This window comes from Salvelinus fontinalis, chromosome 3 (genome assembly GCF_029448725.1).
Source record: "Salvelinus fontinalis isolate EN_2023a chromosome 3, ASM2944872v1, whole genome shotgun sequence".
Taxonomy (NCBI): domain Eukaryota; kingdom Metazoa; phylum Chordata; class Actinopteri; order Salmoniformes; family Salmonidae; genus Salvelinus; species Salvelinus fontinalis.
In genome coordinates this window covers 59,432,128-59,446,226 of record NC_074667.1, presented here as the reverse complement: position 1 = coordinate 59,446,226, position 14,099 = coordinate 59,432,128, and the positions used below count along the sequence as shown (strand labels likewise).

Genomic DNA, 14,099 nt, shown 5'->3' with positions numbered 1-14,099 from the left:
TGTTGTGACAACTGCACCTTTTCGTGGCCTTTTATTATCCCCAGCACAAGGTGCACCTGTGTAATGTTGAATCAGCTTCTTGATATGCCACACCTGTCAGGTGGATGGATTATCTTGGCAATGGAGAAATGCTCACTAATAGGGATGTAAACACATGTGCACAACATTTGAGAGAAGCTTTTTGTGCGTATAGGAACAATTCAGTGTTTCTCGAGCACATGAAACATGCACCCAACATTAACATTATAGTTGCCAATCACCCAAGTAACTGACTGAAAGAAATGGCATTGGATTGCAATCCAATGTACTAGCCTTGACTGAAATAACCTGTTTAGGTCTTGGCAGTTGGCACGTTGTTGTACAGTATAATAGCTGCCAATTAAGATTATTTTTATGGTAACACAGAAATCCCCAACGCAGTACTGTAGTATGGTTACATTAGTCACTTCAATCTGGACTTGTAAACATCATTTGACTGGTTTAAAAAAAATACAACCAAATATTGGATTTAAGGCAGCCTTTATTCTGCCCCACACACACATGTCATTTAGACAGAACAGAATAACAACCTTGTGACATCACAAACATGGCAGCTGTTGAAAGGCACTTCCTAATTATTATACAACAATGGATTCAATAGAACACAACTGAACTAACAGGTTTCTGGTGCTATTGTTTTTTGTGTGTTATAGGGAAGTGTGACACAATTTGCAAATTACCTTCATAAATGTAAAATAAGTGAGAAATAAACTCATCTACACTTTCATTTAGATCTGTGGTGGTGGTGATCAAGAGGTAAATCAAAATCATATACATCATTGGTTATCTAACACGATAACACAATGGACAAAAAGTGAAATATACACATCATCCTTACAACTACAGAAAACAAAATGCAATCAATTAACTCAGTCCCAATACTAAACTACAAATCACATACTTACAGAACTCTTGGCTATCAATCATAGATACAAAGGTTGCTAACTGGTGAGGTTTCATTTGAACAGTAAGGCTGCATTTACACAGGCAGCCAAATTCTGATCTTTTGCCCAATTATCAGCAAAAGATCAGAATTGGGCTGCCTGTGTAGACGCCGCCTCACTAGGCCAAGCTGGACATCTAGGGGGTATGTTCAGGATTGCAAACAACAAATTGCAACATCACACATCTCCTGACATGTATGAACACAAGGCAACAGTTTGATAATTCTGAATATGCCCTTCAGTTTCTGCTCAAGTGCGTGTCATCGTGGCTTCAAATGATTGTGTTCAAGGTTTTATAATGTAAATATATGGACAGTTTGAGGAGGTTGATTGGGCAAATAGAGTGTATATACACACCACCGCGTTTGAGCCTTCTGTAGGAAGGACACTTCACACAGGCACTAGCGGGAAAGTTGAAATGGTTGGTGACACTATCAGTGGAGGCTGTTGAGGGGAGGACGGCTCATAATAACGTCTGGAATGGTATCAAACATAAGACAACCACGTGTCTGATCCCATTCCATTCACTCCATTCCAGCCATTATTATGAGCCGTCCTCCCCTCAGCAGCCTCCACTGTCCTGTATACATATAGAGGGAGCGTTTCTACCCTCCCAAAATGTTTCCACTACTAGCCTTGCAAAGTAGCATCACTCACATTTAATAAATACACCTCTGTGTCCCAAATGGCACCCTAATCCCTATGTAGTGCACAACTTTAGACTAGGGCCTGTACAGTGTAGTGCTCTATATAGGGAATAGAGTGCCATTTTGGACACACTCAGTGAGGTCTTCCCTTTGGCCAAGTGGACTCCTATGATGTGTTTATATACAACTTATCTATGTGTGTGTCTATATTTACCTACACACATCTATATGTGAATATGTACATCTATGCTTGTCTATGGTGGACTCAAGGTCACCATGGTGTCAACATTACATACAGTCCGTCTAAGGCACCGTCAACAAAGTATACCAGGGTTCTTGTTAAGGAGAAGTGCATAACATTTCCATAGAAGCCATTCTTCAATGGATTCTACGTCTGCTGTTTTCAGTCTTTTCCTTTAAAGCGCCAATCAGCAGTTGAAACAATAACAAATCGTCTCCCCACCCGTTTCAGTAAAAAGCTGACGGATGGGGCTGAAACTCATAGAGTTATGTATACGAAGACTGACCATCCATGATATTAAAATTATAGTTAACCATCTTGAGGCTAAATAGTGTTTGTTTACATTTACTTTGTTCACAAACATGGGAGTAAAAAAAGCTTATATTTTGGGCGCTGATGGGGTACAGCAATTGAACTAACCTCATGAGGCATTTATAAAGTTCTATTCTTCAAGAATCAATTGGTACATATCATTAATACAACCAAAAATGTATCTGCAGACTGCCACTTTAAAGAAGCAATTGATGAAATCCCAAGTATTGTTTTGTTATCAAGTGCTTAAGTTAGTCCTGTATGATTTACATTTAAAGTCAGTCAGATGATTTGAAGTAGTAATCTATGAAGTGCCAAAGCACACTTGGACCTTGGTGGACCGGAACTATACAGCCACAGCTCTTGATCGTGTTCATTAGTGCACACCACAGCAAAACATTTTGCAATGTAAAAACAAACTAAGTATTTGCCTGATGAAAACCTTCCAACTGTTTTACTTGTTTTGAAAGCAGGAACTCCCCTCAATGTTCTCTGAACATCTAATGATGCTAGGACCAAGAAAATGTATTTAAAATAGCTTCTGAAGTTTGGTAATTGTGTGTTTGTTAATGTTTATAAGTAGCCGGTTTTTCTTCCATTTGGTGCCTAATGAACATGACCCAGCTGCTGCACTGAGGTTCCTGAAGTCAGTCTTGGCAGTAAGAGGATTTATTCATGAATTACTATACTTTTACGTTTAGTAGTACAAAGCAGGGAGTGGTCTCAGACTCAGAAAGACTGATAGGAAACCCACAAAGTAATACAAACCATAGATGGCTTTATGTAGCGGCAGTGGAAGACTTATGTTCCGATTCTCCACCCTTTTCCAGTGCACATGGTTCTAAAAGCACTGGTGTAAGGATTGGCTGGAGGGAGTTTCCACCATTGTCAAAGCCATAGGGGAGAAAAGTAGGCCAGTGCAGTGCACACTTTGGGAGAAGGGTGGAGAATTGGGACTCTAATTTATCTCCTGGTTACAGCCAGGTTTCAACCCCTCCAGTTGCTATAGTTTTTGTGGACAGTAGACATATAAAAGATGACTGAAAACTCAATACATAATGGCTAGATAGGAACATGCATATTACACAGATCAGTTGAGCAAACAAGCCTTGTGTTTTCAACGTGTGATTTAATGAGCGCTTTAATGTGTTTTTTTCTTTAGGCTTTTTATGGCTTTACCTTGACTGTTATCAGATAGACAGGATTTAAGAGTTATGAAAAAGGACTTGTATGTGTATGTATCCTAAATGACACCCTATTCCCTATATATAGTGCACTACTTTTGACCAGAGCCTTATGGGTCCTGATCAAAAGTAGTGCACTATAAAGGGAATTGGGTGCCATTTGGGACAAAACCAAAGTCTGTCTACGGCTCTTGAAGTGGGACAAAAGCCCAGCAGTTTATACATAGGACATTAATAATAAGGCTTTCTTGGGCATTTGGCTTATGCTGTAGAATTCAGTAGTCTCACAATACACTGGTCAATTAAATAAACATACTTTTTTGACATTGAATAAAACACTGTGCTTGCGTGTCATCAAGATAATTGTGCTAAATTGAAAACAAAAAGATAAAATGTTTTTAAAAAACACACTACAGCCATTCAAAGAATTGGCGGTTCAACTATGAATATCTAGTATGTACAGACACCAGAGGAGGCTGGTGGGAGGAAGCTATAGGAGGACCGGCTCACTAACGGCTGGAATGAAATAAATGGAACCGAGTCAAACATGTGGTTTTTTTGATACCGTTCCATTTATTCCATTCCAGCCATTACAATGAGCAGGTCTTCCTATAGCTTCCCCCCACCAGCCTCCTCTGACAGATACACATTCTCCTTCCTTCTGGAACACAGAAGCAGGGGACTAGAGTTCTGAACAGAGAGGGGGAGACAAGCACACTGATTAGCTAAAGCAAGCACTTGCCCCTCCCACGAGAGCTCTCGTCGGCCGTTTTTCGCATATCCCAAATCATGTGACCTCCAGTCTCCCGTGTCACGTGACCAGGCTCTGACTTTTGCCCCTGCCCCTCAGCTGCGCCCCTGTCTCAGGGTAGAAGTCTCCCTTTAACCACATCATCCACTGAATTAGTAGTAAGCAGACCTGTGTTCAAACACTATTTAAAACCATTATCGGTCTGTGCTTTCATCCAGTTTCCCTGTTGCAAATTAAACCAATGTAAAAGTTGACAGAGTGCAAACTCCACCCACCTTGCACTCCAGACAGACAAAAGCAAAACAAATATTTCAAATAGTATTTGAACCCAGGTCTGGTGATAAGGAGCTTCCACTCTTCCTTTCTCCATAATTCTATCCCAGTAATAGTTTGGTGAAATTGCCCCTTGGCCTAGACACTGATCTTGGGTCAGATCTTGCATTTCCCCCACTAATGGTTAAGGTTAGGAATGGGGGAAGTGAAGCTGATCCTAGATCTGCACCTAGGGGAAACTTCACCGCGGAGCCCCTCAGTAGTTGGGGGGTTGGTAGTCCCCCTGGGGTTGGGTGGTGGTGATGGTGCTGGGGGTGAAGGGGGGTTGTTGGAAGTCGTCTGGCGCGCTGGAAGGGTACGGGGAGTAGGTGGTGGGGGTGTAGGCCGAGGGGGCGTAGGTCGGAGGGTAAGGGGTGTGCTGCTCCGGCGGAGGCTCAGCGTAGATGCTCTGGGTGACATCGGCAACACCACGGCGATATCTCCCCAAAGCGAAGTAGGTTAGGATTCCCTGTTGTAGACACAAAGAGGGGTCAATTAATAAATCAATTCATGAAATAATAAGTCAGTCAGTGTGGTGAAGGTATGACCAGGCCATAGTGTAGCTGTAGTAAAGGAGAGGCAGTAAGGCAGCTGTAGCTGTAGTAAAGGAGAGGCAGTAAGGCAGCTGTAGCTGTAGTAAAGGAGAGGCAGTAAGGCAGCTGTAGCTGTAGTAAAGGAGAGGCAGCTGTAGCTGTAGTAAAGGAGAGGCAGCTGTAGCTGTAGTAAAGGAGAGGCAGCTGTAGCTGTAGTAAAGGAGAGGCAGCTGTAGCTGTAGTAAAGGAGAGGCAGCTGTAGCTGTAGTAAAGGAGAGGCAGCTGTAGCTGTAGTAAAGGAGAGGCAGCTGTAGCTGTAGTAAAGGAGAGGCAGCTGTAGCTGTAGTAAAGGAGAGGCAGCTGTAGCTGTAGTAAAGGAGAGGCAGCTGTAGCTGTAGTAAAGGAGAGGCAGCTGTAGCTGTAGTAAAGGAGAGGCAGCTGTAGCTGTAGTAAAGGAGAGGCAGCTGTAGCTGTAGTAAAGGAGAGGCAGCTGTAGCTGTAGTAAAGGAGAGGCAGCTGTAGCTGTAGTAAAGGAGAGGCAGCTGTAGCTGTAGTAAAGGAGAGGCAGCTGTAGCTGTAGTGACAGTCCTCCTCACCCAGGTGGCAATAGAGAAGAAAGAGAAGGCGATGGTGGCGCGGGCGGCGTCCTGGGGGAATCCACTGACATCAAGCGTACGACTCCATTGGCTAGCCAGGAGGCAGAAACACACGAACCACAGGAACGTCCACACACCTGATACAAACAGACAAGAAACAAGGAATATACTTATTTACACTACAACTACCTACAGGGTCACGTTCATTAGGGAACACAACTGAAAATGTTATGAAACCTTTAATCAATGAAAAAATATATATAAGCGTTTCTTATTGTACGTTCCAGGCAGTCCCTCCCCGTTTCAGTCCGTTTTCTTCCATGTGGTGCTATGATGAACAAGACCCAGGTGCCTGGAAGCTCTTTCCTCACACCACAACCCTAGGTTCACACACACCTCCCCTTACCCCCTCCTCACCTGAGAATCCCAGGTCGGCCATGACAGCGTACTTCCTCTCCTTTGCGTTGCTCATCAGCGGCATGTAGGCGTCCAATAAGAGAAAGAAAAAACAGGCCAGGAAGGCTAGAGAAATAAAGAGATACTTTATAAATATATATATTTTAACACTTTATTGAGACTGTAAGGAAATGAGGTGGGGAGTCAGGCAAGTTGGAGAAACAGTAAGAAGGACGCAGGGTTTGAACCCCAGTCTCCTGCGGGGAGTCGTATTATGAGACAAAGACTGAACCCCAGTCTCCTGCGGGAGTCGTATTATGAGACAAGGAATCAACCCGTCTCCTGCAGGGAGTCGTACTATGAGACAAAGACTGAACCCCAGTCTCCTGCGGGAGTCGTATTATGAGACAAAGACTGAACCCGTCTCCTGCGGGGAGTCGTATTATGAGCCAAGGAATCAACCCCAGTCTCCTGCGGGGAGTCGTATTATGAGCCAAGGAATCAACCCCAGTCTCCTGCGGGGAGTCGTATTATGAGCCAAGGAATCAACCCCAGTCTCCTGCGGGGAGTCGTATTATGAGCCAAGGAATCAACCCCAGTCTCCTGAGGGGAGTCGTATTATGAGACAAGGAATCAACCCGTCTCCTGCGGGGAGTCGTATTATGAGACAAGGAATCAACCCCAGTCTCCTGAGGGGAGTCGTATTATGAGACAAGGAATCAACCCGTCTCCTGCGGGGAGTCGTATTATGAGACAAGGAATCAACCCGTCTCCTGCGGGGAGTCGTATTATGAGACAAGGAATCAACCCGTCTCCTGCGGGGAGTCGTATTATGAGACAAGGAATCAACCCGTCTCCTGCGGGGAGTCGTATTATGAGACAAGGAATCAACCCCAGTCTCCTGAGGGGAGTCGTTTTATGAGATGTTACCACTACACCATAGCTCTGCATAAAGAGATACCTTCTATTGTCGATTGTCACAGAGACACAAACAATTATGTTTCTGTTATCTGAACCCAGGGCACAACGGCGGGAGATGCCATCTCTGATCCTGTTTGCTGCCCGGCCCCGACCAGATTTTTCCCACTCAAGGGTGGTTTCCCCTAGGTACAGATCTAGGATCAGCTTCCCCTCCCCAATCCTAACTATTAGTGGGGGAAATGCTTAACTGTCCCAAGATCCGCATTGGGGCAACTTCACCCAACACCATTTTCTCAGTCAGCCCTGGGATTAGAACCTGTAACCCAGAACCACTAGACTACTTACCTATGATACCGATGCCCACAGCGTAGTGACACGCCGAGTCATTCTGGTTGAAGACGCAATGCGCGTAGGGGCTGTGCGGATTGTTGACAAATCCCTCCGCCGTGATGCAGGAGAAGACCACGATGGAAAAAATCTAAGAAGGGGAAGAGAGGAACGTTTCAATTTGACTGTTTTGACTGTGACCTGCATGTTTATTTATCCATCTAGTCGTCTATCAACGACGGGGCCTTATTTCTCCATCCCTCAACGACGGGGCCTTGTTTCTCCATCCCTCAACGACGGGGCCTTGTTTCTCCATCCCTCAACGACGGGGCCTTGTTTCTCCATCCCTCAACGACGGGGCCTTGTTTCTCCATCCCTCAACGACGGGGCCTTGTTTCTCCATCCCTCAACGACGGGGCCTTGTTTCTCCATCCCTCAACGACGGGGCCTTGTTTCTCCATCCCTCAACGACGGGGCCTTGTTTCTCCATCCCTCAACGACGGGGCCTTGTTTCTCCATCCCTCAACGACGGGGCCTTGTTTCTCCATCCCTCAACGACGGGGCCTTGTTTCTCCATCCCTCAACGACGGGGCCTTGTTTCTCCATCCCTCAACGACGGGGCCTTGTTTCTCCATCCCTCAACGACGGGGCCTTGTTTCTCCATCCCTCAACGACGGGGCCTTGTTTCTCCATCCCTCAACGACGGGGCCTTGTTTCTCCATCCCTCAACGACGGGGCCTTGTTTCTCCATCCCTCAACGACGGGGCCTTGTTTCTCCATCCCTCAACGACGGGGCCTTGTTTCTCCATCCCTCAACGACGGGGCCTTGTTTCTCCATCCCTCAACGACGGGGCCTTGTTTCTCCATCCCTCAACGACGGGGCCTTGTTTCTCCATCCCTCAACGACGGGGCCTTGTTTCTCCATCCCTCAACGACGGGGCCTTGTTTCTCCATCCCTCAACGACGGGGCCTTGTTTCTCCATCCAGCCATCTATCAACGACGGGGCCTTATTTCTCCGTCCAGTCATCTATTAACGACGGGGCCTTATTTCTCCATCCAGTCATCTATCAACGATGGGGCCAGTAGAAACATACAATGAGAGGTCTTCTGGAAGATATTCTAACAGGCGACGCCATCCACTTATGCTCTCCCTTTTTCTATTCCAACGACTGTGAAAACAGAAAAACTAGGGCCTGATGCCAACACCAGGGGCGTGTTCATTAGGACAACAGAAAACCTTTTACAACTGAAAACAAAAATGAACACTTCTTATTGGACAAGTCCAGGAAGTCCCTCCCTGTTTTAGTCTAGTTTCTCTCTCCATTTGGTGCCTAATGAACCGGACCCAGGCCTCTGTAGTCAGTTCAGTTCCAGTCTCTGTCTTGTTACTGGTCCACCACCGTCATGTGACCCAGCAGCACTGACATACTTGTGACCAGAGATGCCAACAATTCCCTCTTCAAGTATTAGTGAGACAGAGAGAGAGAGAGAGAGAGAGAGAGAGAGAGAAATGTGTGTTTCCTTTGAGAATGCGATGGAAAAGAGAGAGACAAAATAGTTTTTCTTTCCAGTGAAAGAAAGACAACGGGAGAGAATGGTACAGATAGTTACTGGGGAGTTCCAAAAAGAGAGAACTGAAAAGTGAGAGAAACAGAGATCAAAGCCAGAGAGACAGAAATAATTCAACAACAGCAGAGAGTCTGCTGACTGAGGGAAGAGAGAGAGAATTCAACAACAGCAGAGAGTCTGCTGACTGAGGGAAGAGAGAGAGAATTCAACAACAGCAGAGAGAGAGAATGCTGACTGAGGGAAGAGAGAGAATTCAACAACAGAGAGAGAGAGTCTGCTGACTGAGGGAAGAGAGAGAGAATTCAACAACAGCAGAGAGAGTCTGCTGACTGAGGGAAGAGAGATAATTCAACAACAGCAGAGAGAGAGTCTGCTGACTGAGGGAAGAGAGATAATTCAACAACAGCAGAGAGAGAATGCTGACTGAGGGAAGAGAGATAATTCAACAACAGCAGAGAGAGAATGCTGACTGAGGGAAGAGAGAGAATTCAACAACAGCAGAGAGAGAATGCTGACTGAGGGAAGAGAGAGAATTCAACAACAGCAGAGAGAGAATGTTGACTGAGGAAAGAGAGAGAGAATTCAACAACAGCAGAGAGAGAGTCTGCTGACTGAGGGAAAGGAAGAGTGATGGAAGAGAGACAGAAACAAAGGAAACAGTGTGAGAGAGCACCAACAGATGATAACCCACATGTTATTTCCTTACGCCATGTCATACAACAATGGTGTGTGTGTGTGTGTGTGTGTGTGTGTGTGTGTGTGTGTGTGTGTGTGTGTGTGTGTGTGTGTGTGTGTGTGTGTGTGTGTGTGTGTGTGTGTGTGTGTGTGTGTGTGTGTGTGTGTGTGTGTCTATGCGATGACGAGTGTGTGTTCCGCTGGATATGAGAGGGTCCTTGGAAGACACTGCTAGAGGGAGCACTGGAGGGAGGGGGGCTAGATGGGGTTACCTCCCATCTGCCCCTTTCTGCTCCCACCGTTAGGGAGCAGGGAGGAGAAGTGGTTGTGTCGACAGACAGCACATTCTGTCCAGACCTAGGTAGTGTCCCAAATGGCTACCTATCCACTACATAGGGCACTTCTTTTGACCAGAGCTCCATGGGCCCTGATCAAAAGTAGTGCACTATATAGGTAATAGGATGCCATTTGAGTCACAGACCCTACTGTGTTACACTGTTTACATGTTGGTACGCTACACTGCTCAAGCTTATAGACCAACTAGACTGACAATTTACACTGTGTGGCTCTAGTGTTATCTGTTAAGTGTATGTCTCTGTATGGAGGAGACTGTTTGAGCAACAGACATCTTGGTGGTATGTAGCTAGCTACAAGACCTGAGGTTAGATATTACTGAACAGGGCCTAGGGGCATCTGGTCTTGGTCAGATATTACTGAACAGGGCCTAGGGGCATCTGGTCTTGGTCAGATATTACTGAACAGGGCCTAGGGGCATCTGGTCTTGGTCAGATATTATTGAACAGGGCCTAGGGGCATCTGGTCTTGGTCAGATATTATTGAACAGGGCCTAGGGGCATCTGGTCTTGGTCAGATATTATTGAACAGGGCCTAGGGGCATCTGGTCTTGGTCAGATATTATTGAACAGGGCCTAGGGGCATCTGGTCTTGGTCAGATATTATTGAACAGGGCCTAGGGGCATCTGGTCTTGGTCAGATATTATTGAACAGGGCCTAGGGGCATCTGGTCTTGGTCAGATATTATTGAACAGGGCCTAGGGGCATCTGGTCTTGGTCAGATATTATTGAACAGGGCCTAGGGGCATCTGGTCTTGGTCAGATATTATTGAACAGGGCCTAGGGGCATCTGGTCTTGGTCAGATATTATTGAACAGGGCCTAGGGGCATCTGGTCTTGGTCAGATATTATTGAACAGGGCCTAGGGGCATCTGGTCTTGGTCAGATATTATTGAACAGGGCTTAGGGGCATCTGGTCTTGGTCAGATATTATTGAACAGGGCCTAGGGGCATCTGGTCTTGGTCAGATATTATTGAACAGGGCTTAGGGGCATCTGGTCTTGGTCAGATATTATTGAACAGGGCCTAGGGGCATCTGGTCTTGGTCAGATATTATTTAACAGGGCCTAGGGGCATCTGGTCTTGGTCAGATATTATTGAACAGGGCCTAGGGGCATCTGGTCTTGGTCAGATATTATTGAACAGGGTCTAGGGGCATCTGGTCTTGGTCAGATATTATTGAACAGGGCCTAGGGGCATCTGGTCTTGGTCAGATATTATTGAACAGGGCCTAGGGGCATCTGGTCTTGGTCAGATATTATTGAACAGGGCCTAGGGGCATCTGAAAAGTAGATGTCGATGCGCGCACATGCAACACACAGCCACACAACATTTTTTGGAGTTCCTCAAACCTAATGGACCAATCAAACCAGGAAGATCCCTAAAATTACAATCTCTACCACTAGTCATATCAGACCACAGACTGACTGGGCCTCTCTCTCTCTCTCTCTCTCTTCCTCTTTGGAAAGTCCCTCTCGCTGCCTTCTGGTGGATCAACATGACATTACAACATGGCTGTTGACCAACCAAAATGGGCTGGCAGTGTGTGCTGCTACCACTCACTTCTATATGACACGTCTTTTGCTATTTCAAAGAATAGGCCTAATGTCGAGGGAAAACGACTTTTCTTAGAGTTTAATGTGTGTGTGTGATTGTCATTATTGGACAAACAGGCCCTGGTATCTCAGAAGGCAGACGTGTCCATGTGTTTAGGCTACTTTAGGCTGTTGTCCCATTACTCCCTTTGTCCTATAACCTCACCTGTATCAGACAATGGAAACAATGTTCACTAAGTTTCACTTCAACTAGCCTAGTTCAAGCTGTGTGAATCCTTTAAATCTCATATATACTTCTGCGTCGTGTTTCTAAACAGCAGCAGCTGCTGCCACAGGCATCACATGGGGGTTAGTTCCCCTCGGTCTGTGTGGGTGTGTTGGTAACATCTTCAATACATTGTCAGTCCATATGCATGACATTACACAATGAAGCTCCATGTAAGCCTAGTTGGAAGTGTAGCCTAGGCATATAGCTAGGCCGAATCAATTTATCATGACAAAAATGCAATGAATTGGAAATGACTCCCACCCCCACCCATTATCGCTTCAATAGTATCCTGATTGTTGTTGTCAATAAGGTTGGCAGTTGCACGTCCGCGTGAGCAGCTGTACTTTGCAGTGTCGTGACATCAGCTGTAACATTATACATCTATCAAGAGGAATACGAGTCGACAATAACACATTGGCTAATAAGCAATTAAAGGGCTGTCTGTGGTAAAAATATATATTCGGGATGATCAGATCAACAATTAACACAAACGGCATAGTTCGCTCAGTTGCGTTTGAAATTATACAAAGACAAAGTGACAGGTAACGTTATACAATGTGTTAACGTTAATCCTCTGTGCTCAACTTCCTTGAAACATTTGAGTCAATAAGTAACTCAAGTTATTACTCTCTGTGTTCCTTGCCTTGTCAAACTCACCCAACTCAAGAAGCGCACGATAGTGTGCGGTTGTTTAGCGAACTTCTGAAAGTCGAAGCTACCGCCTGCGAGCGAAGCTCCGTACGCACTAGCGCCACCAACTCCCCCGGTCTCCTCCATTTCTGTCGCTCAAGTTCAGCACAAGTCACAAGACAAGCAACCGTTGATTTAGCCACGAATTTTCCGTGTAACACAGATAGCGAGACTACCAACCGCCTTCTTGTTTTTTCGCCACCGAGTTTCCTGAAAGTAAAAGAACGCCTACACCTACGTACGTAGCGTGCTATCTCCCAAGGGGCCGTCGTGAAAATGTAATTTCACACAAAAGTGAACAATATTGATACGATGTGGCTCGCTTGGTCATAAACATGGTCATATGGATCTCTTTGTGAAAACGTAGCAGACAGAAGTCATAATTGGCTATCCACTTTTATTCGCCAAAAATATTTTTAATTTGTCTGTCTTGTAACAATGGACATCTCCCTAATAGTTAATTGTATTCAGTTGTCTCTCTCTCTCATTAATTCCGTTTCAATTCAAATGGGTTTTATTTGCATGGAATACATGTGTTTATATTGCCAAAGCAAGTGATATAAACAACAAACAAAAGCGAGAAGACAAAACAATATTAACAAAAAACTATTAGAAATGAACAGTAAACATTGCAGTCACAAAGGTTTGAAAAATACTTTTCAAGTGTTATATTATTATTATTATTATTAGCTACGTACAATGTTTTAGCAACGTGCAAATAGTTGTAGTACGAATAGTAGGGGAAGATAAATGAACACAAGTATAGGTAGTATTTACAGTGTTGTTTGTGCTCCACTGGCTGCGCTTTTCTCATGGCAACGGGCCACGAATCTTGCTGCTGGGATTACACACTGGTATTTCGCCTAGAAGATATAGGAGTTTATCAATGTTTAATTTATTTTCAAATCCTTTGTGGGTCTGTGTAATCTGAGGGAAATACGTGTCTCTAATATGGTCATACATTTGGCAGGAGGTTAGGAAGTGCAGCTCAGTTTCCACCTCATTTTGTGGGCAGTGTGCACATAGCCTGTCTTCTCTTGAGAGACATGTCTGCCTACGGCGGCCTTTCTCAATAGCAAGGCTATGCTCACTGAGTGTACATAATTTTGGGTCAGTCACAGTGGTCAGGTATTCTGCCATTGTGTACTCTCTGTTTAGAGCCAGATAGCATTTTAATTTGCTCTGTTTTTTGGGGTGATTACTTCCAGTTAACTTTTTGCTTCCTCATAACTTGGTTGAGTCTAATTGTGTTGCTGTCCTGGGACTCTGTGGGGTCTGTTTGTGTTTGTGAACAGAGCCCCAGAATCAGCTGGCTGAGGGGACTTCTCTAGGTTCATCTCTCTGTAGGTGAGGGCTTTGTGATGGAATGTGTAGGAATCGCTTCTTTTCAGATGGTTGTGGAATTTAAAAGCTATTTTCTGGAATTTCATCCTCCAAGGTCTTCTTCAGTTCCTGTTGTAGCCACAGCCACTCGTCTGTCGATTCTACTTCCCCCTGTGGATCAGTGACATCAGTCTGATTGATTGGTTGATTTATTGATTGATTAATTGGTTAACTGATTCATGGTGGATGGTGGATGGATGGATTATAATATATTGATTGGTTGATTGATGGGTTAGTTGATAAATTCATTAATTGATTGATCTTGGCTACATTACCTGCTCTGAGTCAACGATTCTGGCTGCTCTTACTACTCCCTCATCCTCCATGTATTCCTCTTCATCCTTCATTGGGAGAAAAGGGGACTCTGTTACACTCTGTGGGGAAGTTTGAAATGAACTAC

At 45.0% G+C, this 14,099-nt stretch overlaps 2 protein-coding genes across 5 annotated transcripts in view; both read right to left on the bottom strand.

Moving 5' to 3' along the window:
• Nucleotides 1-502: 502 nt before the first annotated feature.
• LOC129851222 (synaptogyrin-2-like) lies at nt 503-12,541 on the bottom strand. The gene is made up of 5 exons (XM_055917622.1): nt 12,284-12,541; nt 7,222-7,354; nt 5,977-6,081; nt 5,560-5,696; nt 503-4,899 (listed from the first exon to the last, which is right to left on the bottom strand). Exons 1-5 carry the CDS (start codon nt 12,401-12,403, stop codon nt 4,648-4,650), a joined length of 747 nt encoding a protein of 248 aa, XP_055773597.1. The 5' UTR covers nt 12,404-12,541; the 3' UTR covers nt 503-4,647.
• Nucleotides 12,542-12,812: 271 nt separating this feature from the next.
• si:dkey-93h22.7 (titin) overlaps nt 12,813-14,099 on the bottom strand; it is a 16,886-nt gene continuing 15,599 nt past the window's right edge. For 2 of the 4 annotated variants that reach the window (XM_055917617.1, XM_055917616.1), the window contains 2 exons: nt 13,975-14,040; nt 12,813-13,810 (listed from right to left, as the gene is read on the bottom strand). In XM_055917617.1, the coding sequence (XP_055773592.1) occupies nt 13,721-13,810; nt 13,975-14,040 (156 nt within the window). In that variant the 3' untranslated portion in view covers nt 12,813-13,720. Of the gene's footprint in view, nt 13,811-13,974; nt 14,041-14,099 lie in introns of those variants that run through there. The other 2 variants (XM_055917618.1, XM_055917619.1) reach the window with 2 other exon arrangements.